Here is a 22,762-nt window from a genome sequence, read left to right as displayed (position 1 = left end):
CTTGGTTTAAACCAAGGCAAGTGCATGGGCATGGGTATAGAGCTATCCTCCGAGGTGTGGAGACAGCCTAAAGACAATGACTTCTCTTCCAGCAACCTTGGAATGTCATTCACTCCTCTAAGTAGGACAGGGCACCTTCTCTGAGTATTTACTAGTTCGGTTTTGTGCAGGCCCTATGCGGACAACTGCAGCTGTTCACAAATGCCTTAAGATAACCTTTCACAACCCTCCTCTCTGCTGTTCGGCTCTAACATCCTTTCCACTCCTTCTTCTGTAATGTCCCCTCAGCCTTGAAAAGGGTGACATAAATGTCCTGTTTAATGCTGAGCACTCTACAGTCTCCTGGTCTTAGCAGCAAAACCAGCCATGAGTCTACATTATCCATACACACCACAAAGACAGGCTGGAGACAGGGAGGGAAAAAATGCCTCCTTATATAATGTTAATCCTCAAATGCCTCTAGACTCAGGACAGCATTTGAGATAACAGTGAAACTGCAGTTAACAGGTTTAAAGGAAGGCACACTGCATTTGTGGGGAAAGCTGTTGCGCCCACCTAGTCCGGCAAGGAAAAACGCAACACGGTCGGATTCTTCTCAACAGCTTTATTCCTGGAACGCCTCGATGCTACAGGAACCCCGGAAACCCAGGGAGGACTGCTTATATACACCCCAGCACTGGGGAGGGCTATGTGTCCTCCTGGGATTGGTCAGTCTGCTGGCACTTTAATTTGTATGCACCTGCTTGGGAGGGGTTGACGCCAGATTCGGGCTAGCGCCTGCGCAGTGCTATTGTTTACAGAGACGGTGTACCAGAGGCCACGCCATCTTTTAGGCACCGGCTGCCTACAGAAAGCCATTCCTGGGAGCCATAAAATAGCTAACTTCCCTATGAGTCAGTAGTCAAAGAGGTTCCCGCTGTCCCAAAGCTATAAAATCTATTGCCACTGCCTTAGTTGCCTGTTAGAACTCAATGGGAAGTTTCTACTGCTGAAGATACCACATGATGGCTGTAAGGCATGGGAAAACCAGGCTGGAACTGAGCTGCACGCTCCCTCATTTGCTTTCCAGACAAGACTTGGGTGGAATAGTTTCTTGGGTCTTTTATCCATGCTCTACCTTGGGCAAACAGATGTTTGCTTATGTCCTCCCAAAAAAAAGTCTCACAGCAAATTGGCATAGGCCTTTTCTGACCTAGAACTCTACTAGAGCAATGTCCCCTGCCCAAGACAATAGGACAGTTCTTCCCAACTAGCAATGCTAGTTCCATCAACTACATTGCCCAGATGTTGCCCAGATGCTTCCTTGCTGATTCAATTCGAGAAAGCTGGGATTAAACATCTCCAAGAAAAGCTACAACCTGGTGTTAACAATACTTTATTAGAAATGAGGATAACATGGAAGCACGGACCATCCAGGGCTAGCTGAAGCTCCCCTCCTTGAGATAGAACTCAATTCCAACGTTGCAAAAGTAGATGGGAGGCACTGGGGTAGACAAGGATGAATGGCTGCTTCATTCTTCATCACAGAAAGCTCGTTAGAGGCCAACGAAACAAGGGGCCACAAGCTGACTATGTGTCCCTGGGTAGAAATTCCTATGGAAGTTCTCTGGGCCATAGCAGAGACCCTGTGTTCCAAGTTTCTAGGTAAAGTTTTGACCAGACAATGGCCCTTCCAAATTAAGACACAAAGAGCAAAGTTGGTCTGGTCCTGGGAATCCTATTGCAGAATGCTTCTTTACCATTGGGGCTGACTTAGAGGAGAGTACAAGATCTGGGACACCTCTCAGATGGGCGGGTTCAAAGACGATGGGGAGGGAAGTTCTCACTGGGCAACCTGGGGAGTTGGGGTCCCGTCTGAGACAAACTGTCCATTTGCTTCCTCCAACATCTCCTTGTACTGACGTTTGAAGAAACCAGCCTGTGGAAAAGAAGAAGAAAATCGGGATGAGGTGAGTGGTAGAAAGAAGAGAGGGGCTGGGGTGCACAGTGAGTTTCACACTTCGCTGACAAGTATGTGGCCTGGTGATCAGATCTCCAGAGGGCACGTGAAGGCTGGATGGGCACGGTGCCCTGCCTGTAAGTCCAGAGCTCAGGAGGTGGAGACAGGGGATCCTGAAGCAAGGTGGCTAGCTAGAATAGTCAAATTAATGATCTCTGTATTCAAGTGAGAGGCCCTGCTCCAATATATAAGGTAGAAAACAATAGAGACAGACACCTAACACTTTCAGCTAGCCTTCACAAGGACATATGCATGTGTTCCCACAAGCTCATGTGTACCTACATGCCCATGCATGTATATACACATTCATGGACATACCATACACATGAGAGAGAGAGAGAGAGACAGAGACAGAGAGAGAGACAGAGACAGAGAGAGACAGAGAGGTGGGGGAGAGATGACTACAGGAGAACAAGGGTAAGCATTTCTGGAGCCCCTACTACTTTCAAATAACCTAGTACATATTATATCATTTAGACGAGGGCGAAATTATGTGGCTTAAATCAGCCTCACACTGAAAAAGACCAAAACCCAGGCCAGCCCTGGGGCTTGTGACAACATTCACCCCTGCCTGAGCTCATACTCTGTTCTTCTGTAAGGGACATACAAAGTAGAGAAGAGTAGAAAAGAAAAGGAGAGAGGTGTGCAGGTGTCTTAGAGATAGGAGGCACAAACGAGAGAAAACTGGGTGGAGAGGGTTTCCTCACATGGTGTGTGCTGGTGATAGACTCCAGCATGAACTCTTGCTCACCCTGTAGGGGGAACAGGATCAAATCCTGCTGTACGAAGGACAAATCTCTCACCTTGTAAAGTATAGCTGTGATGATAGCCAGCAGCAGCAGACCTCCCACTGAGCTGCCCACGATAAGAGGGACGGGGTTGTGAACTTTATACATCTCCAGCACTGTCTTCGTCTGGTGGAGATGGACTCATTAGAACGCCTTGTGTCTCATGCTGTCTCACACTTTCCCCAGATTCCCAGCTCTTCCTATTCTCCTCCCTTGCCAATGCCCATGAATGCTTCCAAGCATTGAGCCACAGAAGCATTCATGCATTCTGAGTGTCTAGGAACCTCCACCCTCCATCCAGGCTGGCAGATCCGCAGCCAGCACTACAGACTGAAGAACATTCAGAGCCCTCTCACCAGCCTGGCAGCTGCCTGCCACAATCACTACCTGGGCTCTCAGAAATGCCTCCTGTCCCGGCAGCTGGGAATACACAGATGTGTTGAATGTGATTTCAGCCTCACTCAGGAGCAACACCTTTTTCTGCAATGTCTGCAAAAGATGGGGTGGGGCAGAGCTGGGGGAGCTCAGGGTTCAAAGACTGCCCTGACCCAAGGATGCCCCAGACCCATCGGGCACACATGGTCCAGGGGAGGACTTCTGCTATTGGCCACGCACCTGACTGATCCAGCCGAAGCTGAGGTTGCCCTTCAGAATGAAGTAAAGCTCATCCAGGATGCCCAAGGAGGGGATGTCACAGCGGAGGTGCAGGCAGTCAGCGATGGAGCAGTCCTGGGGACAGAGAAATAGTATCAGATCAGAGGAAAGTAAGTCTGGGGTTAGGAGACAGCACTAAGCTGTGGAACTCGACAGAAGCATGCAGGCCTCGATAGAGCTGGTGCAGAAGGTGCCATTTGACATTCAGCAAGTGAGTTTTCAGGTCCTCTGATGTATATATAGCTTAATGTGTTTTCCTCACCAGCACGGGACTCTTTTGCATGTGAGTCAGGAGGTCAAATTGTGTTGGCTTGAGTCTATTCCGATAGCATTGGGTGAGTGGGTTCTAGAAGGCAAGTAGAGAACCTGACGTTAGGCACAGCATGAGTTACTCATAAGTAACACAGGTGATATAAGCCAAGGGTGTCAGTTAAGGAGCCACCGGTAGTCGTATACCTGAGGGTGGGAGACCATCACTGTCCACACAGCTTCTCCCTTCAGCTCTATGGGCACCCAAAAGTTGATGCTGACTGGCACGTCTCTCTGGCCCAGGTTATTCACCTGTACAGAAGGCACTGATGGCAGAGCCCACGCCAGGCTCCTCTGTCCCTACTTCCCAGTTCCCTCGCTTCCAAGTCCCCACACTTGCCTGGAATCTATGTTCGACCACACTGGTCTTCTCCTTTTCTGAGGTTGAGAAGTTAAGATACTTGGTAAACTGGTCATGGCTGGAGAGAGAGGAGTCACAAAGTAGTGCCTGGCCTCCTGAGGGAGGTCTGGCACTAGCACGATGAGACAAGTAATCAGCTGGACTTGGGACAGCATGGAATGAGGTTTCAGGGCTGGCCTAAAGGAGGGTTTAGGGAGTGGGAGCAGCTTCAGGGTGGGCGAAAGGAGCCATGCAGGAACAGCTACCCAGAGGATAGAGCGGGGGGGGGGGGGAGAAGAGCAGGGGGGGGAAGACTAGGTTGAGGTGTAGGGAAAAGACCTAAGAGCCAAGTCACTGACTCACTGGAATAGCAGGGACCACTGCCTGCCCCATTTCTACACTTGCTGTCATTTCCATCCTTCCTTCACATGTGGGATACAGTAAGTTTTGCTGACCACGTGTCCTGTCCAAGCTTGACTCCTAGGCCCTACATTGAGGTCCTTTCCCCCACTTTCCTTGCCTTTTATCACCCGAAGCTTTTAAGGATCCAATTGACTCTTCCATAGGTCTTAATGGAACAAAACTGCATGAGACATACTTGGGCCAAGCCTGGAAGTACAGTGGCCACAAGGTCCCCCACATACTAGCTAATTCTGCCTCTGTCCCTTACTGCTCCACTCTCCATGTACATAGCCTTTGCCTAAAAACTCCAAATTCTAACCCCCAACTCCTGCTCTTGAGGCAGGCTAGCTGGGCACAGGGGAAAAGAGGGAAAACCTGCGTGGGTACGTGATATAACCACAGAGCCACACTACAGCACAGTGCCATGTGCCTGCTCAAACAGTAAACAAGACCATCCCAAGCCAACTAGGACTAACATGACTGACTGACGGATCATAACCAACTTTTTTTCATTAAATGGCATCTCCGTGTCATTAGCATACATGATTAACTGTTCCCATCATGCATCTGAAGACAGACCCATCTAAGGATAGAAGGGGGGAGTAAACCCTACAGGCAGGATTTTCTCTACTGCAGTTGGCCAGTTAGACAAGCTCTCCAGAATGCCGGGTGACACTACTCTCTCATGAGAAACTTGCACTCCCACTCAAATGTGTGCTTTTTGCTCTGTAGAAAGCCCTCCTCCCAATCCCTTACTTCTCTTGGGTCTGAATTCTTTCTCTGATGGTGACCTGGAAGCACTCAGCAGAGGTCTCAATCTGCCCTGTCTATGACATTTGCCCAGCTTTCACCCAATGGCAACATTCTTAAGTTTCATTTTCCCTCTGCTCAAAGAACTCCTCCCAAATGTTCCCAGCTACCCTGGGGACCTCTCTAAGTATGACTGACCTGTGGGATCACATAGGTCTACAAGTGGTATGTCCTATCTGCGGCTCCCTGCAGAGTGCCACGACATTACCTTTATATACACACATAGAGCATGCATCTTTCTACCTGGAGAACCCCAAAGATGCAGAGCAATGAAAGAATGAAAGCATGAAGAGGCCCTCACATTAGGTGGTCCCATAACAGCGTGGATTAATTACACACAGGAGCTCAACAGATGCTTGTTTCTGTCAAATGAATTCATAGAAAGTAGCTGTGCACTATGTCTGACATGAAGCAAACATTGAGAAGCTATCTGCTGGATATTCTCTGCCCCTAGTCCCAGTACCTCCTCCCATCATCCTCGGCCACCCTGAGGCTCTATCTGCTCCCCTGCTTCCCTGAGACCCATCCTTGTCAGGTCTATCTTATCCCTAATCTCTATGCAAGGGGAAAAGGAATGGCTCTCAACCTTCCTAATGCTGCAACCTTTTAATTCAATTCTACATGTTGTGGTGACACCCCCCCCAACTATAAAATTATTCTTTTGCTGCTTCATAACTGTAATTTTGCTACTGTTGTGAATTGTAATGTAGACATCTGATATACAGGATATGATACTCAACCTCTGGGGGGGGGGTCATGACCCACAGGTGGAGAATCTCTGCCCAATGAGCTATATCTGTTTCTTATGAAAAAAAAGAACGATTTTATGCAAACGCCAAAGGCCCTTGTTAAACTCACTTTTGGTCAAGTCCAACACCATCGACACCAATGTTTCAATGACCCTCCTTTGAAAGGACCTTTGTCCTGTGTTAGGAACCTACTGCTAGAGTTGCGTCCTGAAGCCCCGCCCTCTCTCCACATTTAGGTTTGGCACTCTGAGTGGCACAGTCAGGAGGTAGTGGAGCCTTTGGAGGATGGATCCTGCTGGGAAGGATCTAGATTAGTGAGGGAGTGCCCCAAAGGAGACTATAAACCCATAATTCCTTCCTTCACATTCTCTTTTGCCTCCTTACCATGAGATGAGAGTATTCACCATGATACATCACCATAAACCCAAAGCATTAGGCCAATGAACCATGGACTAAAACTCCAACTGTGAGCCTAAATATGCCCCTTCCACTTATAGGTTGCTTCAAAGTCTTATAGTGATGGAAAGCTGATTGACATGCCATCTCACCAAGGTTACAGAACCAAAGAACAGTATTTGTAGCCTCCATCTCCACTTAGGTTCTAAGAACCTCGAAGGCAAGGGTGTGTTTCATACATCCTAGGGAACCCAAGTAAATCCTGTGGATTTGCAAGCCTTCTGAGACCTGTAACCTGCATTAAATATATGCTGATATGGTAATGATTTCACAATTAGTAGCAAAACATATCAACAACAAACAGCCAATCACAAACATCCATTGATAAGCATGCACAGTTATCAGCATCATCTCCCACTGGAAAGAAGGGCAGTGACACCTAAAATATCCCAGATGATCAGTGGTGACCCTCACATTCACTGTTTCTAAGTGAAGAGGAGCCACTCTGAGGTCCAGGGAACGTACCTGCTGATCATGGTGTACACCGCATATTTTACTGGAAGCTCCAACTGGAAGGTGGTTTTTGGGGTTCCGGGTACATTATTCTCACTGGGAACAGAGGAGGAGCACGGGATGTAAGAATCAGAATGGGGAGGACACCCCTCCGAGGGGGGCTGGCCCAGCTTACCTTCCCACTCTGGCTCTTAGAAGCAGCCGGTCCCCCAGCTCAGCTTTGGGGGAGACGTCAAAAGTTACCAAAAAAGTCATCTGAGGAAGAAAGTAAAGAGGTCAGAGAGGAGGGATGGAGGATGGGGACAGGGGACAGAGTGCAGGAGCGAGGCTGACCTGTGAGCCTCCACGGAAAATGACATGTCTGCTGCTACAGCTGGTACTCCAGAGGCCCTGACTCCTGTCTGGGGTGCTGTCACACATGAGGTGCAGGGAGTGCTGCCCACGCCGCTGCCACTGCTGGTCCTGGTTAAAAGCAAGGTTGCACAGGAGATAAGTGTTTGTCAGTGTTCCAGAGAGACTGCAATCTGAGGACAAAGTGCTTGAGCATCGATGTCTGGTCAAACCTCCTGTTGTGTAGAAGGTCTAGTCATAGAAACCCTCACCTTTCATTTCTTGTTGGGTTTTTATTTTTCTTGCTCTTATTGTTTGGTAGCCTAGGCTGTTCTAGAACTCACTAGATAGCCCAACCTAGCCTCAAACTCATGGTGATCCTCCCGCCTCAGGCTCCATCCAAGTGTTAGGATTATAGGCATAAGCCAGCTTCTTGATACTTTTAAAGGCCTTTTACTGCAGATAGTTTCAAACATACTCAGCAGTGAGGGTAGACTATCAGCCACTGTCTCTGTCACTCAGTAGAAGTTACCAACATTTCCCTCTTGTTCTCACAGATTATTCTCTTCTTTTCTCTTCTTAATAATTTAAGGTACTTCCTATACATCATATTGTCTTACCCCAATATATCTCAATGTCTACTTGACACCAACAAGGCTATTTTTAATATAACCAGGAAACCTATCAAATCACATTCCACAGAATTAGCAAAAGACCACCTAATATGGCAATCATGCTCTGTTTTCCTGAGTTGTCTCCTAACTGCTTTATTTTTAAACTGCTTACTTGTTAAATAAATATCTGACAAAGACTCACACACCACACTGGGTTGTGTGCCTAGAAACACCATCACTGCTTGCACTCTGGGAATTGCTTTTCCTCGTTTATTTTTCACACGTAATTAAAGTGTGCTCCCACTACAGGAGGGTAGATCACAAAATATGGCAGACCTGAAAAGCAAATATATGTGCCCAGCTCGAACTCCCACTCAAATAAACCCCGTGTAAAAAGATATTTGGGGAAGAATTGGGGAAATTTGACCATGCTTTTTTTTTAAAGATTTATTTATTATTATATGTAAGTACACTGTAGCTGTCTTCAGACACACCAGAAGAGGGAGTCAGATCTTGTTACAGATGGTTGTGAGCCACCATGTGGTTGCTGGGATTTGAACTCTGGACCTTTGGAAGAGCAGTCAGGTGCTCTTACCCACTGAGCCATCTCACCAGCCCTTGACTATGCTTTTAAATGTCAAGAATAGTTCACTTTATTGGGTGGCATAATGACTTTGGGGTCACATCACATGCTGCTGTTCAGAACCCCAAAGTAAGATGAAAAGAAAGCAATGGTCCAATGTCTAATACTTGTTTGAAAATATTTCAGCAAACAAGCAAATCGGGTGTGATGGCGTACACCTGTGGTCCCAGCACTGGGAAAGTTAGAGTAGGAGGATCAGGAGTTTGGGGCAAGCCTTGGCTACTTGGATTTGAAGGCAGCCTGGGCTAAATGAGACATTGGCTCAGAGACAGAGGAACAGATGAAGCAAGAGTCTGGGTGTTGCTTCTTGTTGGCACTTTTGATGGTGCTCTTAGGAAGTTTTGCTTAACGTGGACCACTTTGGTAAAATTGTTTTAACAATAAAATTTTTGAAAAACAAAAACCAATTCCGCTTCTTTAAAACTCTTTATGGTCCCAGTGCTGTCTTCTAGAACCCTATGAGTGGCTGCTATCGTCAAGGTAGAACTGAGAGTCTGGGGCAGAAGCAATATGGTCCACGTAGCTGAAGCATTTCCCTCTGCCTTCACAGAAAAAATTCTGTCAAGCCCCAAGCCAGAGTGACCAGTAAGTTAGATTTTTTTATTTTACAATATTAAGTATTTTCCCAGTCTGGTGGTATATGCCTATGTTCTTAGCATTTTGGAGGATGAGTCAGAGGATTGTGAACTCAAGACCAACTCCATAGTGAGTTTTAGGCCAGCAAGTCTCTGTCTCAAGAAAAGAACAACTATTGCATGCACACAAGACAAGGAGGCCAAAGACAGATGGGGGATGGCACGCCTGGGTTCTGATGCCTGGAAGAAGTACTATGGAGCCAGAGGCAAGAGTCTAACAAGATATCTTGCATGTGTCAAGTCTCTCCTATCACCATGTGGTTTCTGGGTCATAGGCTTGGCAGCAAGTGCCCTTACCTTGCTGGCCCTGGAACTCACTTCTTATATTCAGTATCTTCAAAACACGGTCCCAGAAGTACAAGACCCAGACAATACAACCTCACCATCCAATCAAGGCTAAGATCTCTTGACCCACCAGAGACTGCTAAGCAATGGCCACCCAGGCTGAGCTTTGAACCTAGGACAGATCTGTACTACGAAGCCCACTCACCTCTTTCTTCCGAAGGAATACTTGGCCTTCTGCAACTCGTCTAAAGGACAGACCCACGGGGTAGAACAGAGTGACTGTGGTTCCGTAGGAATCTTCTCCATCATTAGACACCGTCACATCTACATTCAGCTCCAGGTCACTTCCCACCACCAGGGTCTTCAAGCTGTGTGTTGGGAAGCAAGAGATGATCCTGGGACTGAGGCTAGAAACAGTCTGGGGATGAAATGCATGGTAGCAAGGTGAAAGATAGACAGGAGATGCTCCAGATGAGCGTGTGAGTCAGCCAAAGGCTGGAGCCCCAGACCCTGGGAGGGAGGCTGGCCTCTGGGAAAGATCTAGCGGATGAGAACTCACTCTGGGAAGCCAAATACGACACTAAGGTCATCCTGGCAGATGTGGTCAGCTCCACAGTTCTTCTCAAAGGGAAGCTGAGAAAAGGGGGACATGGGAATTAGGAGTGGGGCCACAGGCTGATCAAGCCATACCCACACAGGGCAGCCTCTTCCCAGAGCAAAGAAAATGACAAGTTCCCTACCACAGCCTCTCTGTGACTCTCTAGCTCCCTAACAGATACCAGGCTCTCAGGCTTTGGCAAAATGGCTAGCACTGTTCTTATTCCCCCTGAGGAAGTTCACAGGCTCAGGTTGCCAAGCCCTAGCACAGCCTCAACTAGACGTCCCTCCTGTCACCTCCCCAATACCCTTGTGGCTGCACATTCTTTTCCCATAAGACAGGATCCGAGATGTCCTCCTCTTGCTGCCCAGAAACCAGAGACAGCCTGGCTTCAGGTTCAGACCAGATGTGAACTACTTACTCGTCAGTCACATGGCATGAATCCTTCCATCCTCTGAGACCAATAAGAATGGGTCTGCCCTCTGCCTTGTAGATCTGAACTCTCTTGAGGCCCATCATGCTGAGATCTGTCCATACTGTTAATAACTCTTCTAATAAATATCTTACCCAAAAAGACAACCTGCCTTGGGGGTCCCCAGCATTATAAATAACAGACTCACAGAGGCCGTGAAGTACGTTTGGTCATCTACAGCCAGCATGGGTTGGAGATTTTGTAAGGAACTGATGGGCACACCAACAAGAGAAAAGTTGAGGCGAAGAGTGATCGGGGTCACTGAGTCCTCCACACAGGCCTAAGGGAGAGGCATTTGAGGGGTGGTTCCAAAGGAAATTCCTTGCATGATTACTGGCAATATCCTATCTCTGTATATGTAAAGGGAGTTAGAGCAATCCTATCTGTAGTCAGTAAGTGCCTGTAGCTTTTCACCAAGGCAGAAAGTCTGGTCCACCCTCCCCTCCCCCTTAAAACTCTCTCACTTTACTCAATGGCCCCTCTGAAACCTTTCTATTCTCTTCCCTGGTTTTCTGTCTTTGTAGCATTTATCCCTACCTTACATTCACTATCTAGAAACTTGTTTTGGGTCTCCCATCATCACTGGGGTTTTGTCCCCTGCTATGGGCATGTCTCTCTCAGTAGACAGAAGTATATGCTCAATAAATGCCTGCATAAGTCAACCTGAGGCCACACAGCAGCCCTGTTCTCGTCCCTAAAATCCATCTGGGTGACCCTTGGCGGCTGTACCAGCCAGAGTCATTCATTCGCTTATTTAGCTAACAGGTATTAAAGACAGCCTGCAAGCCAGATCTGGGGCTAAAGGTAGGCCACAGGAAAGCTCAGAACATGCTGTGTTCTTCTTTGCTGAACTTGCTTCCAGTTCCCAAACGGCCTCTTCCCACAACCTATCTGGGTCCTCTCACCGGGAGAAGCAACTTCACACTTTCACAGTGCTTGTTCAGACCAAGAGTTTTAACTCGAGTCAGAGCCCGGGTCTTTGTCTCCTTGAAGATGGCCCGGGTACTCAGACGGCCATGGTCTAGAGCCAGGTCAAAGGTGACAGTACTTCGGAGGTCACCTGTAAGGGAAAGTGGAACACAAGGACAATTGAGAGGTCCAAAAACTATGTCATCAAGCAGAAGTCCTGGGTCAGAGGCTTCCCAAGGTCAGATCAAAAGGAAGAGACTCACCTAGTTGGGTCTTGGGGCTTTCATGAATATGAAGGCAGACAGTGGCATCACTCAGTGTCTGCTCAGGGGCCACCTGCTCCTGACACTCAAACACAGACCTGGAAATCTCTGCAGGTGTGAAGTGAACAGTTGGTGACACTCTAAGAATTGGTCTGGTCCTGTGGGCAGAACACTGTGCTGAGGAGAGGCTCTTGGCCGCTGGGACCACAGCCTCTAGGTAGGAAGAAAGGTCCTAGCCTGGACCTACGATGGATGGGGAGTGTCTGAGCAAAGTGTGCTCACCTGAGCAGCAGCACGCGTCCCTTGGAGCCCACGGCCAGATCCACCAGTCCATCCCGGGTGAGGTCCTGGCCCCCACTCAGTGACTGCCCAAAATATTGAATCCTGGAGGGGATCTGGGATGCTGAAATCCTCTGTCCAGAAGAAGAAGAGCCAGTCTGGATGAAAGACTGCTACGGCTTGGCTATGGCTTGTTTCCTCAGTGGGAGTTACAGGCTTTGCCAAACCCTTCCAAACAGTCTGGTGGAACTGTGTTAGTGGCAGCCTTGCCCTCTGTGCTAACTCGTCTCTATGCCAACGACACAAGCTAGAGTCATGTGGGAAGAAGGAAGTGTAAAGAAAATGCCTTCATATAACTGGCCTGTAGGCAAGTCTGTAGTGCATTTCCTTGATTGATGATAGATTGGGGTGGGCCAGCACAATGTGGGCAGTGCTACCCCTGCACTGGCGGTCCTGGGTTCTATAAGGAAACAGGATGAGCAAGCCATGGAGAGCAAGCCAGTAAGCAGCACTCCTCCATGGCCTCTGTATCAGTTCCTGCCTCCAGATTCCTGCCTTCTTTGCATTCCTGGCCTGACTCCCCTCAGTGATGGACGCTGATATGGACCTGAGAGCTGAAACAAACCCTTTCTTCCCCAGGTTGCTTTTGGTCACGGTGTTTTATCACACAAGAGAAACGCTAACTAAGATACTGTCCAAATGATTAAGTGGGCCTTATACAATTCATGTAACTCATAGAAATATTGTAAAAGAACAGGACTTCTCCCTTGACTAGACATGGGGACACAGGACTGTAATCCCAGTACTTGGAAAGCACAAAACAGAAAAAGCTTTAGTTCAAGGCCAGCCTGAGCTACATAGTGAGATCCTTTATTTAAAAAAAAAAAAAAAGACTAACCCTTTTCTGCTCTTCCTGGCTTCCTATCTTGCCTTAAATTCTCTCCTTCTTACACATGCTCCCACCATCTGCCATGATGGAGTGAAAAGAAGGAAAAACTCATTGTGGGTCAGGGAATCCAGAATCACTGTGGGTCAGTGAATCCAGAAAGGCCTATGGGTGGCACCCCAGTGACATCTATAATTGGATGTAAACCTGTAAGACATGTTGGCAAAGAGAAAGTACAGAGTGGTGTGAACTGGATGCATCTTCAGTTATTCTCCCTGAGGCACACATCTGCTTTAGATCTCCTTCCATTGTTAAACTATGTTAACAACTATAACAAGCACAGCTTACCGTAACAACATAATGTACCAGGTGCTAGTCTGAGGGCTACTTAGGAACACACATGCTCAGTCCTCGCAGTAGCAGCTAGGTGTGCCTAGTTTGTTCTACCATGATCACCAGTTTACAGACAAGCACAGAGACATGTGTGTCCTGGTCTCTTTTTCTTGCCATTGTGACTAAATTTCTGACTAGACAACTAAAGGAGGAAGGATTGACTTGGCTCATGGTGTTAGGTCACTATGACTGAGAAGGTGTGGGAAAGTAGAGCTGTTCACAGAACAGCAGCTAGAAAGAGGAAGAAAAGAAGATGGGGCATGGCGGGGGTGGGGGGAAACACAATGTAGCCATAATGGTTTTGTACACTGGGTAAAGTTTACCCTTGTAGTAGTCAAATGCTGAGTTCTCTGCCCTCAGATCTTGTTTCAATCTGGACACAACACTGTAATGCATATACCAAGAATCTTCTGTCTGTAAGCAGTTCTTACCATTCATTTATTCCCTGCCTTGTCAATAAATGCTGATCACCCAATGGCTGGGCAGAGGAGAGAATAGGGTGGAACGACTGCCAGCCAGGGGAAAGAGAAAGGGAGAGAGGGAGATTCAGATCAGCCAGGAGGATGGAGGAATCGGAGCCATGAAGAAAGGGTCCAGAGAGAGACTGTGGAAACACACCTGAAGCCCCAAGAGCCAGGCCCATAATAAGAAGCCAATACGTTGGATCATAGCTATGAGGTAATCAGACTGGCTTAGAAGTTAAGGAGGATTATCTAATGCTCAGCTACTGAGATGCTGCTTGAAATAAATCTTGGTTTCTCTGTGTGGCTACTGAGGACTTAGCTTAGGGGAGAGAAATACAGCTTCCGGATTAATACGCTACGTACATTTATATTAAAAATAATTCATTTTATAAAACACAACGGTTTTACTAATCTCTTAGTACTCCTGAATTCAATCTCTATTAGCAAGAGTGTCACACAGTCGCTAGCAGAATCACAGGGCTCTTCCCTGTCCTTTTCTGAAAGATGAAGCAACCATTTTAAATATTCACACACTGAACAACAATTCTCACCTCACAGCTCTGAGGCTTTTTAGTGTTCAGAGTTGTGAAAACATTTCCAGGGTCAATTTTAGAATACTTTGTCACCTCAAAAAGAGATCTGACACCTGTTAGAAGTCACCCCATACTGTTGTTTCCCCTTGTGCCCAAGCTTGCACAACCAGTCATCAACTTACAGTCTCTACAGATTTACCTATTAGAGACACTTCACACAAATGTAGCCATGCAACATCTGATCCCTTGTAACTGGCTTCTTTTACTCAGCATAGGATTTTGAGACTCATCCACACAGCCTGTTCATGGTGAAGTAACATGCCATTTCATGGAGAAACGTTTAGTTTATCTGCTTATAGGTAGACAGGCATATGGGTTGCTTCTACATTTCATCTATTAATCATGAATAATGCTTCAAAAGGCATTCTATGTGGTTTGTATGAGGACATGTTTTCAGTTCTCTTGTGCTAGAATTGTCTGATCATATGGCAACTCTATAAATAATCTTCTGAGAAATTAACACATTGTTTCAAAATAGCCACATCATTTCCCACTCTCACTAGCAGTGTCTGAGCCTGCAGCTTGTCCTGGTGACTGGTGACCCTGCTGATCCCAGCTGTGCTGATGAGGGCGAGGTTACACCTCACTGTGGTGATGATGCTAAGCACTCGGCCTTTGGTGTGTTTTCTGGCCTTTGTTGAAAGTCTCTGAAGAAAGGTCAGCTGAGATGCCTGCGATTTGACTGCTTTGACATTTGCCAAGGAAAGCAGCCGTTCCTTCTAAGGGAGCACTGCTCCACTGTGTGGAGGGCTCCTGCCCAGATAGCCGGAAGGATCATCGAATGCAGGAATGGAATGAAATTGAAGAGTATTTAAGGAGATGAAGAGACAAGAAAATTAGCATAGCGAGAAAGCTGGTGAGCAGGAAGAAGCTGCTAGGATGCGGGATGCTGAGCCACGAGACGAGAATCCTCCTAGTTTACACTGAACCTCATACTTACCAAGCCACATCTACGAAAGAGGTTCCCTACCTAACTCAGGTACCTAGCATGGGTTACTACAGGTGCAGTTTGGAAACTACTCAAGTATTGAGTCTCAAGTCAAAGCCTAGCACGCAGAAGTTAGTCATCCCGTGTCTCCATCATGCGCGTTTTACCTTCTGCAAAATGCTCAGTGCTAAGCCAAGAAATAAACAAAGTCACAGAAGAGAATTGTTGTGAAAAAATGAGAAACAAAGAGGAAGCTACTGTAGACTTGTGAGATAGTGACTGGGCCTTACCTGGCTGGGTGAGGGAGCGATGTCCTGTCTTGAGGCTCCATGAAATATGTAGACAGCACCTCTGTTCTCCTCCTCTCCGGGTGCACCAATAGCCACATCTGCCAGACTGTCCCCATTCACGTCCCCTAGCACTGTCAGAGCCGCCCCAAAGCGGCCCCAAGGATGGCCCTGCTCCCCATGGAGGGTGGTCCCACAATGCCACCTGCTCCCCTGCACAGCAAAGGCAGTGTCAGACCCAACCTGGGCAGACCTCCACCCATACCCAGATGCCACCAGCCAGGCCCCTTAACCACTTACCACACCGGGCATGGGGCACACTGACACCTGCCCCCCTCGGGTGTGCTCATAGTAATGGGGGACTCCAATCAGGACCAGGTCAGTGCTGCCATCTCTATCCATGTCCACAGAACAAAGAGATGCCCCAAAGTAGGAGCCGATCTGGGGCAGAGGGGAGGCACAAGCCTGAAGTCATCTAAAGATGCCCCCTCTGGGCAGGTCCTGCCTCTCTCCCAGCATCACAACCTCCTCCATAGGCCCCAAGCCCTGCCATCCCCTTCTCCACCCTGGCCACACTGCCCAGTCTCACGCTCCGCTCTGGCTTCTTCCATACCAACCTGTGTCCCTCTGACTTCAGACTTGGGCCTCCAGTGCCTGGATTCCTGGGTAAAGATGACAACCTTCCCCGTGTGCTGGTGGCGAGGGGCCCCCAGGATCAGGCTGTGGACCCCCTTCCAAAAGGCCAGTGCGGTGGAGTAACCTGAGGGGTCCAGACCTCAGCACCAAGGTCCAGACCTGTCTCCAGGCAGCTCATCCTGCCCCTCCCCCTCTCACAGCCACCTCTTACCCAGGTAAGCGTCCCTCATGTCCTCGTTCTCCTGAGACATGTTGATGAAGGTGGGTCTCATATTTGAGGGGTACAAGAAGGCACCTCCAGACCAGCTGAAGCTTCCCACAGCCCCCAGAACTGGTCCATCCTGGAGGGAAGGATCCCAGGGCTGAGCAGGATGCCAACCTGCCCTCCCTGGCTCCACGCACCTAGCTAGCTAGCACTTGCCTCCCCAGTGCCCCCCTGTCCACCAGCCTACATCACTAGCCTTGACAGGGACCAACTCACAGGTGTAAACACAGCACTGAAGCCCTCCTGGGACATCTCCAATTCAAAAGTACTGCTGCTTGGTGTCTCTGTGCCTGGGGAAGACAAGATGTGTGGCTTTCAGGAAGAGAGACGACATTTCCCAGGTCCAGGGAGGCTTCTTGGGAGAATCTAAGATCAGAGACCCACAACAAGGAACGGTGCCTAGCTCATGAGGGTCTAGGTTCCAAAAGGGAAGTCCTACGCCTGAGGAGAATTCCTGAAGATTTCTGAGGATTCCTGAGGCAGGGAGCTCCATTGCTGACTTACCCTCAATGGCAAAGATCTTCTCCTTCAGCTGATTCTCAATATCCTTCAAAGCATCAAAGTTCTCCACGCTGAATACGTATTCATGGGAAGGCATCGATGCAATGGCCTTTAATTCTTGCTTGGAATGTTCATTGTAAAAGGCCTTTCCTACCTGTCCCCAGCGAAAACCAACCCAGTGAGAATGGAAGTTCTCCTAGGCCTGTATGTCATGTTACTGCTCGAGTCTGAGAACTCCCCTGTGGGTCCATGTTTTAAGCAACTGGTGTGGTGGAGCTTGGCTGGCTGAAGTAGGGGATGACCTTGTGAATGTAACCCTACAACCACCCCCTCTCTCTGGCCTCCTTTCTGGTCTTCCACATGTGAATTGCTATGACATCATCCGACCACCACCATGGGCTCCACCCATCCTTCTCCTCCATCATGGAATGAGACCCTCCAACACTGTGAGTTAAAATAAATGATTCTATCCCAGAAGAGAAAGAGCGTAAGGGCTGGAGGGTAAGGGAAAGTGCTGTGGCATACTGTCTTCTGGACATGACCTGGCTGTTGCATTTATGAACCTTATACCAGCTGTGATTACCATCACAAGACCCACATAAGATCAGGCCAGCCCCTAAAGTCCCACCCAGATGGGAGAGATGGCATCCAAGCCCCATCCCTTGGAGCTATTTGTACTTCATAACTGGCAGGGTTGAGTCGTCCTCCTTTGAGACTATGGTTACTAATAAGGTTTCCAGTGCTCTGGCAGCTGACAGAGCCACAGTCATGAACATAGAGCAGCACTGATTGAACTTGGTAGGTTGTTTTTTAAAACACACAAAGTTAGGAAAGTGAGGGGTCGGGGGACACCAGGGATAGTCAAGGGGAGAAAAATAGGAGACAGAGGGGGTATGTGATCACATCTCGTTGCATACCTGTATGAAACTCTCAAGGAATGAAAAATAAAATAAAAGACATCTCTCCCTTAATTGTTTATGCTGGATGCTTTTACTACAATGAGGCAAACATGGCTAAGGTATCACCTGCATTGTCACCCAAAACTCTTCAGTCAGCCTTGGAGATTCTTTCTAAATGAGGCTCAAATGACATTAGGGAGTTGAAGCAATTGGGTCACAGGTTCCCAGGCTGAAGGAGCCTTCCCCTGGTTCCATATATCTAAGGCAGCAGGAGATGAGAAAAGTGCTTTCTACCTTTAGAGGAAGTTGCTTCAAGAGGAAGTTACAGGAGGAAGTGGTGGGAAACCATCTTTGTGTCCTACCCCAATTGCATAACGAATGATGCTTGCAGCCTCTGCCATGGGGATGACACTATCATAACTCAAGTTGTCCCCTTGTTTTCTCCCATCAGTGATGACAATGAGGACCTTGGTGGCATCTTGCCGAGCTCCACTTTGGGTGGTGAACAGTTCTGTTCTATCAAGAAAGAAGAGAGTCCAGAGGTCTGTAGATAAAACTACACTGACTTCTGCTGACTGTAAAAATGGGGATATAGCCTTTCTTGTAGGAGGCCCCACTCCCACTCAGAAATCCCCAACTGACAAGGGCATCAACAGGCTACATTTCAGGTTCTTCCCATTTCTCTCTTGGAAAGGCAAATGAGGCCCAAAGGGACCCCTGGATGCTCTGGAAAAAGATGCACGGGAAGGAGGTCTGGACTCACATGACATGCTTGATAGCCGAGGCTGTGTATGTGTACCCTCTTAGCTGCCTTACAGAACCCAACAGACTTAAAGGGCTTGACGTGGAGATGAAGTTGTTGAAAGTAAAATGTACTCGGAAGTAATCAGAGAACTGCATCAGGGAGAACTGCGAAAAGCACAGGGAAGTGAGGCTAAGATTCCCCCAGGACTCAGCAAACATACCCGGAGAGCCCTTCCCCGCAGGCCCTGTGCGCCTTCCCAGCAGGCTCTGGGTCTGCATTTCCTCAGGGACTCACCCGTGTGCTAGGTCTCTGAAGCTGGCTCATCACAGCTTTAACAAAGTCCAGCATTTTTTCAAAATCTGTGGAACTGATGCTACCCGAGCCATCAATCAGGAACACGATGTCTTGGTCTTGCTTTGGACACTCTAGGGAAGGATGTCGTCCTGATTCTCCAAGGGACACTCACAAGATCTCCTGGCTTTTCCTGAACTCACTTTCCCAATACCGTCCACCCACCTCAGTCTGACAATCACAGCCCAGTTCCACTTGTGAGTCCTGTCTGTGTCCAGAACCTTCTCTCTTCCTTTGTTCCCTAATGCGGACAAGGCCTTTGAGTCTCACAAAGAGACTACAACTGTGAACGACCTACCCCAAGCCAGCCCAATAGATACAAAAATGCAAACATCTCCTGTCCCAGTAGCAAGAAACTGAGAGCCTTCTCCTTCCACATAGACTGTTCAGTTTCTCCCCAGAGGCCAGCAACAGTCTCTCCCCACAACAGTTCGGGAAGGACCATAGTCTGTGGCCAGTCCCTGTCCTTACTGTTTAGTGCTGCACTGGACTTTTGTTAGGTATTTTCAATATCATCCCTGGTAAGAGCCACACACTAGCTCTGTCTTGTTCTCAGTTTCAGTGCAGGTTCCCCTCCAGGGCAATATTAAAATTGTCATTCAGATGAAATTTTCCAGTGCAAGAAAATGGGCTCTACCCTCTAGGTTAGCAGCGGGACTGTGGTTCTTAACGCAGCGTTCTTTGTCTCCCCACAGAGTGATAGTGGAAGCACCCAAGAAGATAAGGCCCACTAACCAAGTCTGTGACCTCTGTGAACGCGCCTACCACTCCTCCCAGACTTCCCTTTCTGTGTCTCTCAAAAAAACAAAGACAAGTGTTCTGACATTTCTGTCAGTAGAGTCTAAATCCAGGGGATTTGTGTAAGAGATGCCCTTCCATTTCCCTGAGGGCCTCAGAGTGAGCATGAAAGCAGAAACCAGCCTTATCTGTGGTTGGAAAAGTCCACACTCCTTCACCTCATCCTCCATCAGTACCAGAGAAGCCAAGCCCCATGTCTTGACCTAGTAAACACGCGCATGCGCGCGCGCGCACACACACACACACACACACACACACACATACACACACACACACACACACACATACACACACACACACACACACACACACACATACACACACACACACACACACACACACACAACTATGTGCATCCAACTCAGCACCTTCATCAGCAAGTCCCAGATGGTTCACTAACCAGTTACTGGGAAATAATCCCTTCACTTTCGTTCTAAGAGTAATAGCAGCTTATATCATCAGCACCATCATGTCAGGCCAGGCACTGTACCAAATGGGTCACCTTGTGTTGCTTGCAAAGTTCCACCCATTACTAGTCACATTTGACAGGTGCAAAACCCAAAATTCCAAGACAATGACAGACCAGGTATCAGGGCCGGCAGGATCTCTCCAGCTGTACCGTCTGGCAATATATTTTCCAGATTCTCTCTTCCTTCCTCCCTTTTGGAAAAGAATCTGACCCACCGAAGCCAAGATGCACGGGTGTGGATTCCCCAAAGGAGCTGGTGGCTTGCTTACCCTGCTGTGCAGTTGGGAAGTTCTGGCTCTGCTTGAATGATGAACTCAGTAGAAAGCAGAGCCCTGTCAAGTATATATTCTCTCTGCATGTGTGGTGCACAGTAGGACCACAAGCCTTGGGACAGAGAGGAATGATAAATGGAGCTTGTTCTGTTGGTCTACTCTCCAGCCCCTGCACCTCTAACCTCCATAAAACCCCCAGCCCAGCAGCCCCATGTCCCTATTCCTGCCCTCAAGACCTTCTTGTAAGACCAAGAGCTCTCACCAACAGCCAGGAAGGGTTGGTGGCAGCAGCAAGGGACAGGCCCAGGGATATGTTCACAGCCTCTGGGGGCACTGTGGAGATAGACATGTACATAGTCACCCTTGAGGACAGAAGATATTATATAAGAGATGAGTGGGTCTCATCCCACACCTGGCTAACAGGGAGGACCCTTGGGTAAAGCAGACATCCAGATTATAATGGGGCTGCAGCATCATGGGGGTACAATGGGCAGGCCCAGGAGCTTGTCTGAGGTTGAGTTTATGGTCATAGCTGCAGCTGCCAAGTGGGACTCCTGGGCTCTCCACAGGCCGCATAGCCTAGGAACTCAGCATCAGGCCTGAGGCGGGGCCGTAACTCACCCTGGAGGGAGATGGGCTCACAGTTGCCTGTGTGATAGCCACATTTGTAGAGGCCACCTATTTGGTTAGTGGCTTTTATTTCCTTTGGTGCTCCAACCACCACCCTGTGGGGAGACAGAGAGCACTGCAGTTAGGAGCCACGACAGAGAGCTGACAACCGCTGGAGAATGGAGGTTCAATTTAAATTCCAGGTAGGTAGTATTTTGTTTTGTGCTTTATTCTCTCCTAATCGAAGCCCTCCATTTCTGGCATCTAGGTATTTCATAAACATGTGTTAGACGGACAGACAATTCCTTGTAAGTGTACAATGACGTCTGAAGGAACACCCTGTGGTTTGCAGGTTGGAGAAGAGCCCAGCATTTAGTAGGCACTTGGTAAGTGCTATCTGAAGTTATCCTAAAGGCCTGTTTTCAGGAAAGCATTCATAACACAAATAAAATTGTCACATTCCATAAAGAGAAAGTATGCAGGTGATACCACTGGAGTGTGGGGCTGGGGAGGGATGGGACTCTGTACAGCTACCACCAAGTCCTCACCAGGAACTATCATACTGGAGCACACTGTGTCCGAACTCAGCACCGTCCATGTGAAAATGTGTCAGCTTCTCTGCATCCAAGTTGAAGCCAAGACAAGAAACAAACCCTGAGGAAGCGTGAGAGGCTTTAGAGCAGGTCCCCTCCCTCTTGGCCACCTTCCTGCCCGCCTCAGCTGCATCTCCCAAGCTCCTGACTCCCTTGTCTCCCTTCCACACTCAATACCCACAGAGGCCCTGGTCCTGGACTCCAGACTCATCTCTCGTCTCTCCTTCCCCTAGTTCATGAATTACTTTCCACTGTTAAATTTCAGTTCTGTCTCCACAGAGTGAGCATCAGAGTTTGAAGACACACATTTTCCCCATCTCTATCCATGGGGCTTTGATGAAGGAGAACCCAGGGAACACGGAAACCATAGGGGAATTCTAGGATCACCATGAAGTGTATGTGCTCTGCCTACTTCAGAAATCTGTGGGTTGTCAAGGCCAACCTGCCTCACTCTCAGGATCTCTTGGGTTCTCCCCGCAAATGGCCTCTTTGATATTCTCTCATTCTCCAAACTCCAGATCCAAAGCCCTTATGTCTCAGCCGTCGTCGTCGTCGTCCCCCCACCCCAACGCCAAGTCACTCTCCCTACCAAGGTCCTGATCTCTCAACCACAGCCTCCATCTCACGGGCCTGACTTACTAGGAACAAGTCCCCAGCCCCTCTTCTCTGAGGCCCAGGCTCACCCAACAGCAGAAGAAAGGCTATCCAGGTACAGCTCATGACTGGAGAACAGAAGCAGGCTCTGAGCAACTTGGAGACAGCTGCCAAGTCACCACAGAAGAAGCAAATGAGAAGAAAGGTGGTCAGGAGGCCAGAGACCAGGAGGGAAGTTGTCAGCGTGACTCAGAGGAGGTGGGGGCAAACTGAGATGAAATGGATAGAGTGGGGACCGAGGCAGCCTACACACTTCCAGGGAAGAGTTGCTCTACTTGAAACGACTTGGTGACATATTGTTCTGGTTCCCCAATTCTTGCCCGGATGGATATATGTAAACTCCCGGATTATCTGATCCCTCTCAGACTTTTGTACTGGCAGAAGTTTCCCTTGACCTTGAAGTGTGAGTCAGCCACAGGAGGAGAGAGAAC

At 48.4% G+C, this 22,762-nt stretch overlaps 1 protein-coding gene across 4 annotated transcripts; it reads right to left on the bottom strand.

Annotated features, from left to right (window-relative positions):
* Nucleotides 1-1,359: 1,359 nt before the first annotated feature.
* On the bottom strand, nt 1,360-22,491 carry Itgax (integrin alpha X). 4 transcript variants are annotated; one of them, NM_021334.3, is made up of 30 exons: nt 22,361-22,467; nt 21,633-21,738; nt 21,097-21,200; nt 20,738-20,808; nt 20,473-20,587; nt 18,880-19,010; nt 18,604-18,749; nt 18,203-18,356; nt 16,945-17,095; nt 16,657-16,730; nt 16,387-16,516; nt 16,157-16,299; nt 15,840-15,980; nt 15,543-15,752; nt 11,992-12,122; nt 11,710-11,867; nt 11,443-11,597; nt 10,686-10,817; nt 10,027-10,100; nt 9,673-9,835; nt 7,294-7,422; nt 7,136-7,215; nt 6,973-7,056; nt 4,091-4,169; nt 3,898-4,002; nt 3,704-3,787; nt 3,403-3,516; nt 3,175-3,276; nt 2,803-2,913; nt 1,360-1,918 (listed from the first exon to the last, which is right to left on the bottom strand). In NM_021334.3, the coding sequence occupies exons 1-30, from the start codon at nt 22,395-22,397 to the stop codon at nt 1,823-1,825; spliced, it is 3,510 nt and encodes a 1,169-aa protein (NP_067309.1). In that variant the 5' UTR covers nt 22,398-22,467; the 3' UTR covers nt 1,360-1,822. The 4 variants fall into 4 exon arrangements, 3 of the variants coding, with proteins under 3 accessions (NP_067309.1, NP_001350913.1, NP_001350914.1); XR_378219.3 differs by lacking the exons at nt 1,360-1,918; nt 2,803-2,913; nt 3,175-3,276; ... (6 more) ...; nt 7,294-7,422; nt 9,673-9,835 and adding an exon at nt 10,487-10,601 and having other exon boundaries at nt 10,028-10,100; nt 22,361-22,491; NM_001363984.1 differs by lacking the exons at nt 1,360-1,918; nt 2,803-2,913; nt 3,175-3,276; ... (17 more) ...; nt 16,657-16,730; nt 16,945-17,095 and having other exon boundaries at nt 17,916-18,356.
* Nucleotides 22,492-22,762: the final 271 nt, after the last annotated feature.

This window comes from Mus musculus, chromosome 7 (assembly GCF_000001635.26).
Source record: "Mus musculus strain C57BL/6J chromosome 7, GRCm38.p6 C57BL/6J".
NCBI classification, from domain to species: Eukaryota; Metazoa; Chordata; class Mammalia; order Rodentia; family Muridae; genus Mus; species Mus musculus.
Note: the sequence above shows the minus strand (reverse complement) of the source record. Positions and strands in the feature narration are given on the sequence as shown.

What these genes read in the sequence shown, in the direction of transcription:
- Itgax (NM_021334.3), bottom strand. Translation starts at nt 22,397, where the DNA reads ATGAGCTGTACCTGGATAGCCTTTCTTCTGCTGTTGG. An exon ending in GAAGATCTTTGCCATTGAGG is followed by an intron (nt 16,731 to 16,944) that starts GTAAGTCAGCAA and finishes TGTCTTCCCCAG; the next exon opens with GCACAGAGACACCAAGCAGC. An exon ending in CTGAAGTCAGAGGGACACAG is followed by an intron (nt 15,981 to 16,156) that starts GTTGGTATGGAA and finishes CCTCTGCCCCAG; the next exon opens with ATCGGCTCCTACTTTGGGGC.